Source organism: Rattus norvegicus, chromosome 8, assembly GCF_036323735.1.
Source record: "Rattus norvegicus strain BN/NHsdMcwi chromosome 8, GRCr8, whole genome shotgun sequence".
NCBI lineage: Eukaryota > Metazoa > Chordata > Mammalia > Rodentia > Muridae > Rattus > Rattus norvegicus.
The window spans coordinates 115,161,190-115,180,858 of record NC_086026.1 but is presented as its reverse complement, the minus strand read 5'-3'; the positions used below and the strand labels follow the sequence as shown (position 1 = coordinate 115,180,858).

Sequence of the window (19,669 nt, the reverse complement as noted above, 5' to 3'; positions counted from 1 at the left end):
TTTCTTGGAGGTTTGAAATTCCTACAAAATGTTGGTTTTATAAAAAAAAATCTATACAAAACAAAAATTAAAAAGTAAAATAAAATTGCTACATACAGCTATGTTTCTTTTACTGACCTTTCCTTTACATTCTATTTAATGCACTGCCGAGAGAGAATGAGCACAGAAACAGGTAGAATGTAAAAGCACAGAGCCTTTAGACAAATGCACAGCCAGCCCTCCTCCTGGGCTGGTAAGTACGAAGCAGACTACGTCACTGGGGAGTCAGGGCGTTTGATTCGCTCTCATTGCGTTAATTATGCACAATGATAATAACGAGAAGGGCAGCGGAGTGTTCCCTGCATCTTCTCAATGCAGCCGAGACTCATTCTGATTAATAGTAATTCTTCTGGCAGAACCAATTAGGGAAGGAAGAGCGAGCGGGAAGATGGAAGACTTCAGTACCAGTGACACAGACGAGGCAGACAGAGGAGGAGGAAGAAACCTCAAGCAAGGGAGGAATGGATATATGCTGTCACCCAAACCTAAAATCCTTAGAATAACCACACTTATCAAAGTCATAGTCTGGGCACTCAAACTCACAAAGACACTGCTCATAAATGACCAGTTCCAGAGCAGCCGACTGGCCCACGGTCACATCAAAGCAGACACAGAATCTGGTCATTCCCACTGTCCACACTGCTGCCACCCTAGCCGCTGCCACACCTCCTCTCTGCATCACAGTGACAGACACTCCAGCTGCTGCTGTCTCACCACCCTCATCCTACCTCAACTCAGCCACAGCCATTCCTATGACACCTTAGATCACAACTCTACCCTTTCACAACCTTCCAAAGACTCGCGCTCAAAGTCAAAGTTCTTCACCAGAGCCCTCAAAGTCTATAAAACTGGACCCTCCCACTTCTCTCCCTCTTGCTTGTTCTGCTTAGGTCACACAAAACTTTCTGTCAGGCATGATGAGCAGGTACCTCCTACCCCACCCCCACCCTTGGGACTCTGAAATCCCTGTCTCCTCTGCCTAGAACATTCGACGTTCCTATGTGGGTGGCTCTTTCTCCTCCTTTCAATTCGTCCCTCAAATCTATGCTTCTGTGTGAGGTAGTGTCTATGGACAGTTCACCAACACGTCCAGCCCCACCAGTGTCCCCGCCCTGTCATCTAACAGGATCGTTTCCATACTTCACTTGTTTGCACTTCCTGCTGTCTCGTGCCCCAGCAGACGGCCCTGCCCATGCCTAAGTAACTCCGACACAGAGAAAGCACTGTGCAAGCACTGCTGACTGAGCTGGGCTAACCCTGCCACTGTCTTACCTCGTCGTAGTGGTCTTCCCCTCCATCTTCTGACTGTTCCAGATTTTCACTGTACCATCATTTGAGCACGTTGCAAAGAGTAAGTGTTCATCGGAGACTCTGATTCGATTTACAGCAGATTTGTGCTCATGAAGATGTGCAACTAGGAGCCCTTTAGGACGCCACCCTGAGAAAAAGTGAAAGGATCTTAAACTGCGGCTGAGACAATCACGTACCACTCTCTAGCTCCAATTCTCAACAACTAACTTCAAAGTAATCATAAGAGCTAATCAATTCAATGGTGCCCAGGCTAGCCCACCCAGAGGGGTCTACTGGACCATGACATAGTACTAAGATACCAGAGTAGCAATTAAGTACTGCTCAAACAGCTTCGGAAAGACTCTACCTCAGGGCCCTTTTCAGTGTGAGAGACATAACAGTCACTTGTTCCTCAGAAAAACCCTGACTGCTGATTTGGAAGCATGGGTGTGACCATCCTAGCCTAGACAAACAGCTTGGAGGTCACCTTCTGAACAAGAATGTTACAAAACACCAGCCTGGGACATTGGGGTGACCCAAGCTACAGCCGAACTTCACTGAGCTTTCGACTTCTCAGATGTAACACGGGGATATACCACTTAATTCAATAACATGACATGATATGTGTGCACCCACACTGCCCTAGCACACATGACCACCCAGTGTCAGCTGGGCATGGTGGCGTATGCCTTAATTCCAGTACTTAGGAGGCAGAAAAGGCCAGCCTGGTCTTCAGAGCAAGAACCAGAGAAGCCAAGGTTACTTTGAGAGACCCTGTACCAAAACAAAACAAAACAGTAAAACACCAGTTAGCTAATTTCTTCTCTGTCTGAAATCACTTCTTCTACAGCACAAACATGCTAGAATTAGGAGTTACAGCCTCAGAATCTACATGGACTTCCTAGTACTTTTCAAATCATCTATCATTTCCTGTATTTATTTTACATATTCTCTTATACATACAAGTTCTGGGGCAAAGACTCATATTTCACCCTGTAATGAATGCCTTCAGTGATCAGCATAGGTCCCTGCACAGAACCATCGTCAACATTTATACACAGCTTGTATAAATGAAATATAACATTTTATACATTTACTATTACTTGACTGTAAAACAAACCAAAAAGCTCTGCTGAAAATCAGGCCTCCTGTGGCAGTTACCATTGTGCCCAAGTGGTTCGATATCTTTAGAATGACTGCTCACCAAGAGGCAAAAATGAAACCAAGATTCCTACCAAGCGTGACTCACTCACACTAAAAACTCATTTCCCAGGCTGTACATAACCGCTAAGGAGCATATACTCAGTCTGAGGTACCATGAGGTGGACATGCTCCACAGATTGGCTGAGGATCTTATGTAACTGCTCAGGCGTGGAGAGAAATAAAAATGAAAACTGAGTAGTTACTGCGCACGTCTGTGCTTGCTGAACGAAATGTGCGACTCCATTCATGTGGAAGATGTACCTATGGAGAGGACCATAAAACAAGACAGTGTGCAGCATCTGGTTAAGTTGTCAGGCACATCTGGGGGGAGGTGGCATTAGCTTCCATCACAGAAATAGCTGGAACATTCCAGGATACTCATTCTGACAGAAGCATCTGATTGCGCTCTGCTTAGCACTTCAAAATATTTTCTCAATCTTTAACCCTTCTGGAGGCTTTGACCAGTACTTCCCAAGTCCACATCAAAGCTTATATGGGAACTCCTGTGATCTTTGCAAAGTCTAAATGTAAATATTCTGTGCAGTTCTTCTCAGAGTTTTAAAGGTAAGTTTGTACTATTACAGCTGAAATACTGAAACTCACTAATTTTTTAAAAATCTGCACATCCAGAATCAAAGAGCAGCTCCGGCACTCCGTACAAAGCAGGCTGCTAGTTCCAGGGGACCACGCTCCAAACAACAATCTCTCCACTTCCTTTCAATCCCCCGAATACAGGAACTATTTTACCAGATTCTTCTACAGTTCTGGTTTGTTGTTGTTGGCTTTTTTTAATGTGCATGTGTGTTTTAGCTGCATGTCTGTACACCACATACATGTCTGGTGCTCAAGGAGGCCAGAAGACTGAGTTGGAACCTCTAGAACTGAAGTTACAAACAGTTGTGAGCCACCATATAGTTGCTGGGAATAGAACCCTGGTCCTCTGCAAGAGCAGCCAGTGCTCTTAACTGCTAAGCCATCTCTCCAGATCTTTTCACCGAATTCTTAATGTTGATAATTAGCTAAATGCTAGTGTTGTAAGTTATTCTGTTCTTTCCAGAAGCCTCTATGTTTTCTGAGTGTCCTACCATAAATAATATTAATCAGAAAGTAAACTCTATAATTAAAAACAGGGGTTTACCCTTAGAAGCCTGATGTCCAAGGAGAGCAATATGACAGTGTGGAGGTCATGACTCCATGACAGCATGACCCCTGGCAACAGCCAGGAAGCACAGACAGGCTCAATTAAGTGATGGCCTGAATGGGATTCTGTAAGTGGCGATCAAAGCTGTGTTCATACATAATGACTTCTTGCTCTGGGCTTTTTATTCCCTCTGGCTATTAAATACACACTGCCTAGTGCAGGCGAAGAGCCCCTTCCGAGGCTCTTGTGAGCACAGAGGTTCAGGTGTCTGGTTTTGGTGTGCTCCCTAACCGGAGCCTGTCATCAGAATATTAAAATTTCTAACCTTTAAGCTGAGGAGTTTTGGATTTTTGGATTAGGGGTGCCTAATCTGACTCAGGCTCCTACACTGGAGCCAGGCTCCGGCCCTCACCAGGTGGAGGTGGCTTGCTCTCCCACTCGGCGTTCTCCATCATCTGCTTGGCTATGCGCTCTGCGTTACACTGCTCACGCTTCTGTTGTATGAGCTGCTGAAGTTCAGTCTTGCAAGTGGTGATCCGGATCTGGTAAGTGGATGGCAGGACCGTGCTACTTACAACCGGAATCACCGGCTTCTTACTGGGGATGTGTGCTGCTTCGGAAACCTGAGACACACAGTGCAGAGTTCTGTGTCAGAGCAAGGTACAGTTAAGAAAATGTCCCCATGTTCTAGCTATCCATTATACCAGCTTCCGGTCCTTTAAAAAATACTAGCAAACTCAGGCTAAAAGAATAAGTGGAATTTCAACTGATCCAAGTCAGTATCTTCTAACTAAAATAGGACTGGTATGGGTACAGCTGTCTTAAATTACAAACTCCTTTCCAATACTTCAAAGCCTTTATAATCTTTAACATGCACAGGCAATGTTTTGCTTTTTTGTTACATTAAAGGAAGAATAAAAGTTTTTTTAAAAGATTTTCAAAGTTTTAAAATGTTCTCTGTAACCTAGTTATGATCTTTAACCCAACTTCAGTTTGCTTTATTGGCAAGTGTCTCAAATGAGTGACTTTCTCAGTGCTTAAGTAACTGGGTTTCTTCTCAATCAGAAGCCATCTTGATTTCTCTATAATAACAGCCTTTTGACATACAAAACTCAGACATGAGGATGGCGAGTGCCTGCATGGCAGTACCTGTGGAGAGGTTGACAAAGGGACACAGACACCAGCAGAGGACTCAGAGCGAGGTGACTTCCCCGTTGGAACCACCTCATGGTCACTGGTTTTAGGCAGGGCCTGTGGGATATTCGGTGGTTCCAGTGACCCAAACATGCTTTTCCATTCTTCATTTACATTGGAGTCTTGTTTCACATGCTTCCTAGCTATGAAAATATATTTGGGACAATTAGTCTGAGGGTAAAACCAACGTGATGTACTATTTATAAAGGGGCACAATGGACCCCACTTTCTATGTGTTTCTCTGCGGCTCCATTTTACTCAGTTCTATGTCCCTGTGCACACATATGAAGATATGGGTATGCCTGTATACACGTATGAAGATATGGGTATGCCTGTATACACGTATGAAGATATGGGTATGCCTGTATACACGTATGAAGATAAGGGTATGCCTGTATACACGTATGAAGATATAGGTATGCCTGTATACACGTATGAAGATATGGGTATGTCTATATACACGTATGAAGATAAGGGTATGCCTGTATACACGTATGAAGATATGGGTATGCCTGTATACACGTATGAAGATAAGGGTATGCCTGTATACACGTATGAAGATATAGGTATGCCTGTATACACGTATGAAGATATGGGTATGCCTTACACACCTATGAAGATCTGAGCATGCGTAACTTATATAACCTCAACATATGGAAATGCTTAGTCACTCACATCTGTGCTAACACTAGGAACTGTCCATCTATTCTCATCCAGGGAGAAAACAGATATCTTAAATTGCATTTATTTAATTATTTACATTTAATTTATATATAGTCTGGCGTACCAATTATATGCTTAAATCCTTCACCCTTTTTTCCTTTGGAGTGCTTGCTTTTCTCTTACTGATCTTTATGGGTGCTTTATGTGTTATGCACGTAAGCCATTAGTAATTAAGTTGCAAACACTATCCTAAAGCTTACTTCAATAATATTCACTTGCTACCCTGAAATATGATATATGAAAAGGGAGAATCTTACGGGCATATACTCAACAGTGAACTGTACAGCAGAAAGAGTGTACACAAGATCTTATGAGCCTCATACAATCAATGTCAGTGGTACATGGGCTGATAGTTCCAGATACCTAGTTCCCAAATAACGAAGGATTCTTTGGCCTCTACTCTTTTGTACTTCACTGTTTTAAATTCATTGGCATTATCTATGAATAATCTAGAAACTTGTATCTGGTTTTACACAGGTTGGATTTGAGTTAGCAGGTAAAGACTAGAGGACAGCACTTGAATCATCCCTTCCTCAAGAGGCACACGGTTTTACAGGTGGAGAGCTCAGACACTGGCCTTCCCTAGTCATGGAGCTGTGATGTAGGCAGGCCTGCATGGCCTACTTCTCCTCTCCTGCATCCACCTACTAAGGATCTGAATCACTGCATTTCAGTGCTCTGTATCTGAGAAATTGGGGGGAGGGGAGATTAACTATTAACTAACTAAAACCCAGCCTTATAAAATAGTTAGTAATAGCAAGATGCACACATGCTGTACTAACCCCGTTTCTCATCGGGCTCTTGCTTGGTTTTAACAAGGTCAACTTGTCTCCCAGTGATGCCCAAGGCTGCCAAGTCAATTACACCTTTCTGGCTGCTGTCATGCAGGTGGCTCTGGTCTACTGCATTAGCTTTTGCTCGATTTGATTTCATCATGAAGTCCTTCAGAGCCAGAAGTTTATCTTCCTCTTCTTCGGTCATCCCCTAAAACCAAATTAAGGCAGACATTAAAAGAAGAAACAACAGGTCGCAGGGTGACTAATGGATGAAGGCTCAACTCCAACTTAAAACTGAAGATGAGAAGGCAAAGCAGGAGAACAGAGGAGAGGCTGAGCGGGCGCCGGCTCTTCCAGACCACGCTGTGGGTATCTCCTTCACGTTAGCTTTATACCTCGAATTCTCTAACTCCAATAAGGCCCGAAGAACACACAAGTTCAGAACGTGATAAAAATGAGAAAGACACCTGCTATTCAACAACTACTTCACACATTAGTCACCTGGGAAACACAGAAAATCAAAAGAGATACCCCAGCAAATTATTACAAAGATGTCTGTCAAGTTTTTTTTTTAAAACACAGTACTTTTTAGATGTATTTTGTGAGTGTTTTGTCTGCACACTGAATGCATGTGCACCGTATGCATGTCTGGTGCCATGCACGGTAGAGGGCGGCATTTCTGGAACCAGAGTTGCAAATGGCTCTAAGCTTCCATGTGGGAGCAGGGACTTGAATCAAAGTCCTCTAAGAGAGCAACAGGTAACCGTTACTGCTGAGCCATCTCTCTAGCCCTAGCCCTTTTATGAAGTTTTACAATATCCACAATGAAGATCCCCTATCAGCTATGCAATGAAAAGAAAATTTTGATATAGCACTTATAATTGTTTTTTTTTTTTTTTTGGTTCTTTTTTTCGGAGCTGGGGACCGAACCCAGGGCCTTGCGCTTCCTAGGCAAGCGCTCTACCACTGAGCTAAATCCCCAACCCCTATAATTGTATTTTTAAAAAGCAAGCATGGAACTGAAAAGCTGGCTCCGTTGTGAAGAGCATTTGCTACTCTTGGAGGACCCGCTTAGTTCCCAACACCCACACCTCGTGCCTCTCTGGTGGTTTTAACTTCAGTTTCAGGGAACCCGGTGCCCTCTTCTGGCCTCCACAGGCACCTGCACACTCATGGCATACAATCATCGACAGAGACAGAAACACGCACATAAGTAATAAATAAATATATAAAATTGTAAAATCAAACACCCGGGCTAGACCCTGTAATACCAGCACTCGGGACCAAAGACTGTGAATTCAATCTATCCTGGGCTACAAAGACATCTTGACTCAAAAAATCTAACCAACCAACCACCCAGAATATTGCTAATAAAGAAGGAGCAAAGCCCTGCAGCATGGCCCACAAGACCCGCAGGTCAGTTAAAGCCTACAGTGGGAGCACACACCACGCCTAGGGAGTGGCAGACAACACTGCTGCACTTGAGTCATCTCTCACCGGCTCGCTGCAGCGGCAGTGAACACGCCTGCAGGCGGGCTCCATTTTAGGAAGTGACAAGCTGACTTGGGTAACTCCTAAGGAGATGCATAAAGAAATCTAAAGGAGCAGCCATAACCAAAACAATCCTGAGAAGATACAAAGCTGGGGACTTTGTCGTGTCTGAACCAAGGCTCGGTTACAAAGCAGTGCTTGTGCCGCACTTGGCAGGTTCTGCCTGAAAGGGTAACAGCATTCGCCCAGCACTCAGCACCCCAGAGTCTGTGGATGGCCTGAGAGAGTAACATTACTCACCCAGCACTTAACACACGGCAGACTTCAATCCCTAAAGCAGAGACAAGCCCTGCTCCTGCAGCTAGCTGTCCAGAATTGTTTCTGGAAGGTTCCCAGGCCACAGCCATGGAAGGACTCAGCATACAGCAGATAGGAGTTTATTAATGCTACAAAAATTAACGCAAAAGTGGAGAGGACTGGAGAAAGCTGTGCACAGAGTTAGCACTTCAGAGAACAAGGGGTAGGGAGTGTTCTCAAGTCCTTGGCTGAGAAGTAAATTACAGAAGCATCCAGAGACTACCTAGGCAACGGAAAGAGCGACAGGAGGGCAGCAGACCAAGTCATTACCATCACAGTCTGTGCTTCTCTCTGCCAAAGGAGCGAGCTCTCTAGAAACCCAGACCAGCATATGTTTGTGTCCAGAGTAGCATGGTGGTGGGGCTAAGCGGGCTGCACCATGTGCTCTGGACCGATCCTTACAAAACTTGAAAGCCACAGGGAAGGACAAAACTGATTCCAAGTACCAAGAGACTTAGCCCAATGCTATGTAAAGGAATCCAGCACCAACGACATTAAGTTCACATTGAACCAAGAAAGGCTAGTTGGCTGCCAGCTGGGGGACGACAGAAAAACATTTTACTATGCATCTTTTCCGCGGTTTCAACTTTGCAACTGCACTTGCATGCCATCAAAGGGTTTGGGTTGTATTGTTTCTCGTTCTCTTGGTTGAAGTAAGGAGTGGAATGAACCAGCCTGTGTCCTGTACAGTCTGTCTTATTATGTGGACACAAAGCAGAGCTCTTACAGATGAGATCTGATGAAAGCACTCCTGCACCGGCCACCTCCTGACAGTGTATCCTGCTGAACAGATTCCAAGCCCCACATGACAGCTGTTCCAAAGGCGTGTCCAAGCCTGCGTCTCAGCCCCAGAACGTGTGCCCTGCAGCAGCACCAGGCTGTTCTAGAGAAGCCCATTCTAGAAGCAGCACACCTCAAATACAGAACAGTGCAAAGAAGGGCTGAGCGTCAAGATAAAGGAGTTTAGAGCTCTCCGTGAGGAAGGTTACAACTGTCTCTCTTCTTCTCAGCAGGGCCTTAGGAAAGAGAACTAAGTCTCCCCGGGACCCAAGCCTCTACTAATGATGCTAGTAAACCGAACAGAATAAAGGCCAAAACCAATGAAAGTGAGTACAAGAGGACTAGAGGAGCTGCTCCACACGGCTTCTTTATGTAGCTATCAAACTTGAATGAGCTTGTCATCCTGGCCTTCCTTCCAGCTTTGTAATCTGAGCAGGGGTGTGGCAGCAGGGCAGTAATCTTGGGCTTGGGCTAAAATGCCAGCTTTAAAACATACTGCCCCCCAGAGCACGGGCAGCTGCACTGCGTCTGTCTCCTCCTGTAACACACAAGTAACCTAGGCTGCTCAGACGAGCTTTAAGGGCAGTCACAGAACAGAGCACAGGCAACTGCACAGACTCATCATGTTTATTTTTACAACATGGAACCTATCGGCAGTGTTCTTTGTACTGGATGCTCAGATCCTGGCCTGCTCTCACTTCTGCTGGCAGCGAGTGTCCCTGGAACAGAGTGTAAGTCTCCTCGCCCTTGTGAACCTCCTAATATCAACAGCAACAACTTAAGGTAGGCTAATCTTTCCTCTTCCTCCACTCAGACGATGTAATAGAAATGACCACTGTACCAAGCACTGCCTTTCAGAGGCACCAAAGTCAGAGAGTTGAGTGATTCTATCATGGGATCAATAATGGCAGTGGCACTGAGGGAGTGACAGCCATGGAGAGGCACTTGGGGAGCAGAAAGGCTAAGAGAAACAGAGGTACACCCCAGTTCAATCCCCACATCATCAGTGAGTACACAAGGTAAGGAAAATACACGAAAGCACTTACACTGCAAAGCTCAACAAATTCTATCTCAACCATGTGAGTTGTGGCACACGCCTTTACCTCAGCAGGAGGGAGAGCTCGATGAGTCTGAGACCAGCCTGGTCTACACAGTGAGTTCAAGTCAGCCAGGGCTACACGGTGAGACTTTGTCTTAAAAACAAAATAATCATCTCTAAAACTGAGTCCAGTTTTCAGGAGAGACATGGCGGATGTTTTCTCTCTCTGAAAACATGCTGCAGAGCTAATGATCACCAGCGTCGTCCGTCTTTTGATGCTCATGGAGAACCAGTGATTAGTCTTCACTTGAGGCATTTTTAATTGTAATTTTGACTCTAGGCCCCACACATCCCATATAAAAGAGGAAGATGAATCTAAGTTTAGTATTTTAAAAGAGAACCTACCAATGCCAAATAAAGTAAAAGGACTACTCTCTGGTTTTTACAGGATTTGTTAGTTGATGCAAATTCAGACTTAAACACAACAGTAAACGCTGGCTCTCTCAACAGAAGACACTGCCGCGTTTGATCTGGACTGAGATGTGTCTGTGCTCTGAAAGCTTTCTTCTGGCTGAACTTCATTACGTTTTGGTGAAGTTCAGAACTAAGGCAAAAGTAGTACTTAAATCCAAGGCTCGTTCTAGTCTCCCAACAAAAACAAAAGAAGGTTGAAAGTCTCCCAGGACTCCTTATTTAACCTAACTAGTGTTTAAATTAATCCTATTGTCTTTGCTTCGATGTCATAGAGAGTACCTAAGATGCTGACAGGTTTATTTTCACTTATCTCACTATACCCCAATCAAAAACATTTTAACATATAAGTAGCTATGTCAATGCTGTCATGAAACACACTGACATGTAAGGCTTGAGGAAGGCACACACCTGGGAGAGCAGTTTCTTCAGAAGCTGTGCTATGGCAGGGTCCTCGGGCGGAGGGCAGTCAAGAAGAGAGCCATTCCGCTTCTTCTGACGCATGTGAAGATGTCTGAACAAGCTAGCGATGTCTTTGGACCTCAGAGCATAATCAAATATAGAGCGACTCACCGGCTCTTTTAGAACGCTAAGCAAGACAAGCTTCCTTTCAATCTATATTAAAAAGGGAAAAACAATTCTCAAGATTACAGTACATAGAACAATTACTTCTAAACTCAGCAAGTGCAACCCACGGAAAGCTAACAAAAGTCTTTATTTTCTAAGAAAATAATGGTTTCTTAGGAGAAAAGATGGGTCACTAGCCAATGTTAAAGGGCTTAAGTATTTCCAGTTTTTCAGAATTACGACTAAAGTACCTATCTGTGCCCACCGTACAGGAAGACTAATAATTAATGCCCAAAGGCAAAGGCTTTGGAAAGTCAGAACAAGCCTCTCCTCCACCTGCAGAGGTCAGAATACTTCCCAGCCCTGTGAGACATGTGTAGGGCTTAGCCACAGGCCTAAGACACCGGCTCTGGCCAGACAGCTTAGCAAGCACCACCACAGGACGCCCTTCAGTTTTCATGTTTCCCCACCAGACCCACACCCTTCTTCTGAGTTCAAAGCTTCCTTCTTTTAGTAGTTCTAGAAACACTCTGTGGTCAGTGCAGACATAATGAAAAGGACGGCTATTACTAGCAATCACCAAATGGACTCTTGTTTTTCCTTTCAATGCTAGAGACAGAACCCAGTGGCTTGAACATGAAGGCACACACTCTACCCCTGAGCTACATCCCAGCCCCTGGCTTTGTGAAACAGGATCTCACTATATAAGTCATACTAACATTAGGTTCTTTATGTAGCCCAGGCTGCCCACGAACTCACAATCCTCCTGCCTCGGTTTCTTAGGAAGTGACACTGTTAAGTGTGTACCATCACACCCAGATCTAAAGGACATTGTTTGGATACAATTAACTACTGCAGGCCCTCTCCTGGGGACCCGAGTTGGGTTCCTAGCACCCATGCTGGGTGCTCACAGCCACATGTAACTCTAACTCCAGGGGACCCAAGACCATTTTCTGGCCTCTGAGAGCACTGCACTCGTGTGCACAAACCCATACAGGGACACCTATAACACAAAATTAAAACTTTAAAAAGCTCAGATTTTAAAATAAAGAAGGGTAAGATTTACAGAACATAAATAATGAGCCCTTCAATTCTTGATCTTGGCTTTGAAAAATGTAAACCAATGATCAATGCCAAGTTTAATAACGCTAAGTAACTGGTCAAGGAGCTGGAGAGATGAGTGTTAAAGAGCACTGGCTACTCTTCCAGAGGTCCAGGGTTGTATTCCCAGCACCTACATGGAGGTTCACAACTGACTGTAACTCCAGTTCTAAGGGATCTAGCACCCTCATTTGGCTTCCCTGGGCACCATGTGGTATAACAATCTTATAAAACACCAATATATATAAAATTTTAAAAGTGATAAACTTAAAATATAAATAAAAATAAAAGCAGATTCAGTATAAGATTACACAAAAGAAATGAAGTCTGACCTTCAGCATGCCACACAGTGTGACATAAGAGTCTCTTGACAGTGTCTCTCTTAGTAGGCTAGTCAGTTTATTGACATTAGTAGTTTGAAAGGTATATAAAAATGTCAAAGACCAGGTTAAATGCATTTTTATGTTGAGGCTCTTTTGATGTGAAGACACTAGAGATGTACTGGGTAAGAACTGGGCAGAAGCTGGAGCATGTGTACCTGTATTACTGGTTGTGTAATATACGGGTCAAGATACGGCATGAGCTTGCAGTAGACGTCAGCAGTGCTGATCTGATGAGCTACCACGGTGATGAATCCCACGGCACCATAGCGTATCCACAGATTAGGGTGACACAGGAAGGGAGCTGAAGGGGAAGAAAGGAAAGCCAGAGTCACACAAATCCTTCCACTGCTATAACGAGAGAAAGACCAAGCCTCCGTGATACCAGAAGCTTCCTGCACATACTGGCCTGAAGAAGAAACTCAGCAGAACAGTTCTAGCACTCCCTATCATACTTATCAGCCGTTCCACAAAACCAACCTCCTGTCTAAAATGTCTACTTCCTGTTTCTCAGAGTCAAGATGTTAGCACACAGTCATCTTAGCACTGAACTAAAAACGACTGGACAGAGCCATAAAAATCCAAACACCACTCAGTAAGGGGTTACATACAGCTCCACTTTCCTGCACACGCTCAGGAAGGCGGCTACCACACAGAGGCAGAGAGACGCTGAGGGGCTTGTTTCTTCTCCACCCACAGGGCTGGGAAAACAATCTGATCCATCTGACACTCTTTTAAGTGCAGCGTCTGGTCAGATCGAGCACAAAACTCCTAATTTGCTTGTCATTGTGAATGAAAAAATGGAAAAGTAAACACGTGTGTCCATTCTTCAAAACAGAGATTAACCCAGAAAACTGAATCTCCTCGTTCCTTTTAATACTTTCATTCACTAAATCTAAATCACTTATTTCAACTCATTGAAGTCGTTCTAATTTGCTTTAGGATAAATCCACACTTTTAAAACACAACAGTAGCATGAGGTCTAAGTCCTCAAAGGTATATTCAAGAGCTGCTCATCAGAGGTCCCTGGGAAGAACGACAGCTGTCACCACATACCAGTGATGCTTACATGCAAAGGAAAGAGAAGACACTTCAAAGTCCCTCTCTCCTGGGCCACCAAGATGGCTGAGCCAGCAATGGCTCCTGGGGCCAAGCCTGACCACCTGAGAGAGCCATGCAAAGTGAAGAGAGTTCCAACCACAGAGCTGTCCTCTGACCTCCACAAGCATGCAGTGGCATGCGCTCATGCACATATGTGCATACGAACACACATACACACACACAAAATAACTAAAATAATAAAATCTCTCTTGAAAGTGCTCAGATGATCACTTCATTACCCATGAAGGTTTTGATTATTTCACAAACCATCCACAGCTCTGTCCAACTGACAGGAAGGGCTGGTTTCTTCCCTTTGACACAAAGAAGGAAAATGGATGGAGTTCGGCGGTACGGTGCTTATCTAACATGAACAGGGCCCCAGCGTTCAACTCCACATCTCAACCACCAAGAACAGTAGGAACCAGCAAAGCCCTGAGAACCTCTGGAAAGCACACAGTGCCACCATGGCATGATGGGGGATGGGTGCTGCACATGATAAGTTGCTGATTCTGAGCTTCCCATGCATGTGGGATACATGCTTCTCACAGCCCTTATTTTAGTCAATGGATGTGAGCAAACGTAATACCAAGGAGAATGTGTCACACAGCTAGGCTTGCTCTCCTGTGCTTCTGTCACCCTGTGAGAACAGCTGGGCCAGCCTCAGCCATAACAACCATGGTCCCACAACGAGAGACAGATGGATCATGTTCAAAGGACAGGAGACTCACAGCCTGAAGCAAAGCCACCCACCCAGCCCACAGGTGCACGGCCACAAACCCACAGCAGTGTCCTGAGGCTCCGAGGTTGGCTGACACACTGCAGTACCACAGCAGCCAGCTGACACCAAATACTCAAACCTGAGCTGAGAACTTTTCTTAGAAACTATAGCATTCACACTTTCCTCTCTAATATGTCCCAATTCTCTGGAGACAAGTATGAGGAAGCAGAGTAGGGAGAATAATCTAGTCAGGAATAATAGACTCTTAAAGCCACCACCAAGGAAATCATAACAATCTCCACCAAGAACACCATGGCCGTTCTGGTCTTGGAATCACCATATTAACCAAGTGTTATGCTCAGGCCTGGCATACCGGCCCTGGGGGAACTGAAGCCAAAGCAAGAGGTCATGATTTCAAGGCCAGCCTGGAACTTCAACCCTAATAATCTGCTTAAGGATACACAATATAAATATATAAATCATTCAACAACATAAAACATGAGAAGAGAAATTAAAGTCTTTTGTGTAGATGAAAATTAAATTTCTAGGGCTTTAAAGATTCAAAACATAGCACTTTAAAAATATCATCAAACCACAAAGTAAAATGCAAAAGAGTAAGAATGGTACAAGGGATTATATAACATTAATGTGCCCCTATTAAATACTTATTTTAAATAAAGATGGATTAAATTTTACAATAAAAAATTAGAGAAGCTGGGGTTGGGGATTTAGCTCAGTGGTAGAGCACTTGCCTAGCAAGCACAAGGCCCTGAGTTCGGTCCCCAGCTCTGAAAAAAAGGAAAAAAAAAAATTAGAGAAGCTAAATAAGCAAGAAAACAGAGTGTAAAGACACACAATGACACCAATAGCCTGTTTAAGGGCAAACATACACTCCCTGTGTCTAGGGCACACACACACTGCTGTGTCTAGGGCACAGACACTGCTGTATCTAGGGCACACATACTGCTGTGTTTAGGGCACACATACACTCCCTGTGTTTAGGGCACACACACTGCTGTGTCTAGGGTGCACATACACTCCCTGTATTTAGGGCACACACAAACTGCAGGCACAGGAGCAGGTAGAAATTATCGTCACCAATTACTCATCTGACAGAAGGCAAGTGTCCAGAATATATAAAGAACTAAAGCACTGAACATCAAGAGAACAAATAATCCAATTAAAAATGATGATAGAACCAAACAGAGCTCTCAGAAGATGAAGACTTGGCTGAGAAACACATGAGAAGTGTTCAGCATCCTTAGCCATCAGGGAAATGGAAGTCAGAACTACTCTGAGATTTTATCTTACCTCAGGTAAAACCACCAAGATCAACACAATAACCACAGCTCCCATCAGCAAGGGTGAGGAAAGGAGAGCAGTCAGTCACTGCTGCACTGCTGCTGGGAGTGCAAACCGGTTCAGCTGCTATGGAAATCAGTGTGGCAGCTCCTCGGGAAGGAGGAATCAATCTACCTCAAGAGCCAGCTACCCCACTCTTGGGTCTATCCCCTAAGGATCTACATGCTACCACAGAGACCCCTGCTCACCCATGGTCACTGCTGCTCTATTTACAACAGCCAGAGATTGGAGACAGCCTATGTGTCTGTCAAGTGAAGAACGAATGACGAAATGCATGTTTACACAACGGAATATTATTCAGCTGTTAAAAAGTTAAAATATAAAGTTTTCAGGTAAGTGGAAGGAGTTAAAAATAATCACAAGTGAGATAACACACCCAAAAAAGACAAATACCATATGTTTTCTTTTGTGTTTATTCTTACTCTATCAGAATGAAATCATATGACGTCATTCCTGTACCCAAACTTCCCATTCTAAGTCTCAAAACCAGAAGCTTACCAATATCACTGGCGAATTCATAGACATGAGGTTTCTGCAGCAGCCCTAACTGGCACATACAGGTCAGGGCATTGAGAGCTTTCACAATGACGAACTCCTCGGCATCGCTGAGGCCTTGCTGGAGCAGGGGCTTGAGGATGGAGGAGCTCTGCCAGCCAACATAGGCAGCCACACCTGAAAGGGAAGGCAGCGTCACCGTTACTTGGCACCAGGCTATGCGCATCGCCACTGAGCAGTGTGTGACACTTAACACAGCAAGCCACCCACCAAAACTAAGACAGAGCCGAACTTCTTTCCCAGCAAAATAAATGAAAAGTCAATCATCCAGAAATCTAGGGACAGCAGAATTTATAGAAGAAAAAATGCAGGGATGCCTAAAATTGTCAATATTGAGAAATCAAAAATAAGTCATATATCCAAGACAGCCCTTCCTCACAAGTTTCCTAAAAACGGAACTCTGTCTAGCAAAATAGAGAGGGAGGTGGAGAACCTACAGAAGTGCAGATGTACCCGAGGATCATGGAGGAAAACAGAATCCTCCAGCCCAGTTCTCAGTAATTCTCTCAAGGAGACCAGGGGCAGCAGAGGGCTCAGTTGGTAAGGTTGGTCATGGAAGCCCTGGACTCAGGCTTAGACCTCTACATTAGCCCTGGACTCAGGCTTAGACCTCTACATTAGCCCTGGACTCAGGCTTAGACCTCTACATTAGCCCTGGACTCAGGCTTAGACCTCTACATTAGCCCTGGACTCAGGCTTAGACCTCTACATTAGCCCTGGACTCAGGCTTAGACCTCTACATTAGCCCTGGACTCAGGCTTAGACCTCTACATTAGCCCTGGACTCAGGCTTAGACCTCTACATTAGCCCTGGACTCAGGCTTAGACCTCTACATTAGCCCTGGACTCAGGCTTAGACCTCTACATTAGCCCTGGACTCAGGCTTAGACCTCTACATTAGCCCTGGACTCAGGCTTAGACCTCTACATTAGCCCTGGACTCAGGCTTAGACCTCTACATTAGCCCTGGACTCAGGCTTAGACCTCTACATTAGCCCTGGACTCAGGCTTAGACCTCTACATTAGCCCTGGACTCAGGCTTAGACCTCTACATTAGCCCTGGACTCAGGCTTAGACCTCTACATTAGCCCTGGCTCTGGAGATGGAAAGGCAGGGGAATCCAGGGAGCTCACTGGCTGGCCAGCTTCAGTGACAGACCACAGGAAACACTTGACACTGAGCTGAGCCTCCACCCATGTGCACAGAGACACATACAGGCAGCCACACATGAAATGACACACATGAACATGTACACACATGTAGCCACACATGAAATGACACATATGCACACATATACAAGGGTAGCCACACATGAAATGATGCATATGTATGCACGCACTCGCGCACACACACACAGCCATACATGAAATGACATATGCATGCATACACAAGGCAGCCACACATGGAATGAACATGAACATGTATACCCCTAACTAACTTCAAGAATAACACATGGAAGGAATGGGATAAATTCCAAGCAACATCAGAACCGGTAAAAAAGAAGCAGAGTGCTGCACACAGGAGAAGAAAGAGAGAAATCTAGGACTCCAGAGCAACTCACAGAGTCACGGCGAAATACGCAGTTCAAATGTGCAATAAATCTAGTCAGTGAACTGGGAAAGAAACCTCGACTGCCACTGCCAGCCCCACACTCACGTGCAGGGGAGTGACCAAACAGCCCTCGGGAGCAACTACCTGACTCGTAGTCAACAAAACTTACATTTGTCATAAGGTAAATGTTATCCTGGTGCTTTAGAATAAGTCCATTTGTGAACACGTTAATTTAATCATACAACACAAAGTAAATGCTTACCATGACAGTGAAATAATTAAGAATTCAACTAAGCGGGGTTGGGGATTTAGCTCAGTGGTAGAGCGCTTGCCTAGGAAGCGCAAGGCCCTGGGTTCGGTCCCCAGCTCCGGAAAAAAAAAACAAAAAACAAAAACAAAGAATTCAACTAAGCAAAGGGAGGGTGCAAAGGCGTAGAGGGGAAGGACCTTCCTCTCCTTAGATTACAAACAAAAAGCAGGACAATGGCTACATAGTAAACTTCCAAGGCCCCAACAACACTATGTGATGGGCACTGTGACCCTAACCAAGGACGTCAGCTATGACTGCATCCCATGCCCTGTGTGGTGAGGCTGAACTACACGGTAAGACTGTCCTTCAAAAACCAAAACATAACATTCTTTTTTCAAATGAATTTTAGAAAATCAAATAAAAATAGAGAAAAGTCTTGCCTTCAAAATGAGTTAATAGTCTATATGCTCCAAAAACCCTAATGTAACTTCATGCAAGAAAAAGAACCAAAATAATAAGAAATAATGTAAGAAATACAAGCATGTAAACATCAGGAAAAGGTTTTGTAGCTTGGCTAGCAACCAAAAAACATCCATGACAATCTGCTACCTTACCCTTTTAGCAAGCAATGGTTAAGGGAAGCCTACTTCTGACTGGGAGCGCATGGGGTGGGTAGCACCTCAAGCTGATGGAGTCATGAAAATACACTAGCTATTTTAGCTACATTTGCATATTCTTTGTTTATAGCAAGAAAGCTTTATTGACTGGGCAGTAACTGGAGTGCTTCCCATGAAAGCGGTGTTCACATTCTCTAACTCAGTAACTGAAAACAGGACCTGTGCGCATCAGTTCCTTGTCAAGTTGACAAAACTCAGGGTCCTATGGGAAGAAGGGACTTTTAAGTGATGAACTGCCTCCATCAGATTAGCCTGTAGGCAAGTGTGTGGGTCATTTTCTTGATTAGAGATTGATGTGGGAGGGCCTAGGCCAGTGTGGGCAGTGCCACGCCTGAGCAGGTAGCTCTGGGCTGTGTAAAACAGCAAACTGAGCTTACTGGAGCAAGGCAGTACCTCCATGGCCTCTGCTTCGGTTCCTCCTCCAGCTTCCTGCCTCAAGTTCCTGCCCTGACTTCCCTCAGAGATGGACTATCAGCAGTTACGATGAAATAAACACATCTCTCCTCAAGTTGTTTTTGGTCATGGTCTGTCTTTGTTACAGAAACAGAATGCTAACTACAAAAGAGGCTCTCTGTGTAACAGAACTCAAACTTTCTTTGTAAAATCTTATACTTCTAGCTACTAGAAACTAGTAGGAAATCAGTGAACTGTGTATACTAGCCACATGGTGGAGAGTAAGCTGCAATGTGACAGGATAGAGGCCACTCATCTGAGTGACAGGCCGACATCTAGTGCTGTTTCTCAGACCAAAGCCCATCACCAAAGAGTGCTTGACCAGACTTAAATACCTAATCATCCTGTTCACTTAAATAAATATGTAAGGTTCTCTGTATAACAATTCACAATTAAAGTTAACCTGTGATCTCAGCACTTGGGAGGCTAAAGCAAGGACACTTAGAATTCCA

At 44.5% G+C, this 19,669-nt stretch overlaps 2 protein-coding genes across 4 annotated transcripts in view; both read right to left on the bottom strand.

Annotated features, from left to right (window-relative positions):
- The window catches only part of Rpl29 (ribosomal protein L29), an 893,235-nt gene that overhangs the window by 768,819 nt on the left and 104,747 nt on the right, over positions 1-19,669 (bottom strand). The window lies entirely within an intron of this gene.
- The window catches only part of Pik3r4 (phosphoinositide-3-kinase, regulatory subunit 4), a 48,667-nt gene that overhangs the window by 14,468 nt on the left and 14,530 nt on the right, over positions 1-19,669 (bottom strand). For both annotated transcript variants that reach the window (XM_006243801.5, NM_001401214.1), the window contains exons 7-13: positions 16,232-16,405; positions 12,711-12,856; positions 10,916-11,119; positions 6,373-6,574; positions 4,823-5,010; positions 4,086-4,296; positions 1,312-1,477 (exon numbers count right to left, since the gene is read on the bottom strand). In XM_006243801.5, the coding sequence (XP_006243863.1) occupies positions 1,312-1,477; positions 4,086-4,296; positions 4,823-5,010; positions 6,373-6,574; positions 10,916-11,119; positions 12,711-12,856; positions 16,232-16,405 (1,291 nt within the window). The remainder of the gene's footprint in view (positions 1-1,311; positions 1,478-4,085; positions 4,297-4,822; positions 5,011-6,372; positions 6,575-10,915; positions 11,120-12,710; positions 12,857-16,231; positions 16,406-19,669) is intronic.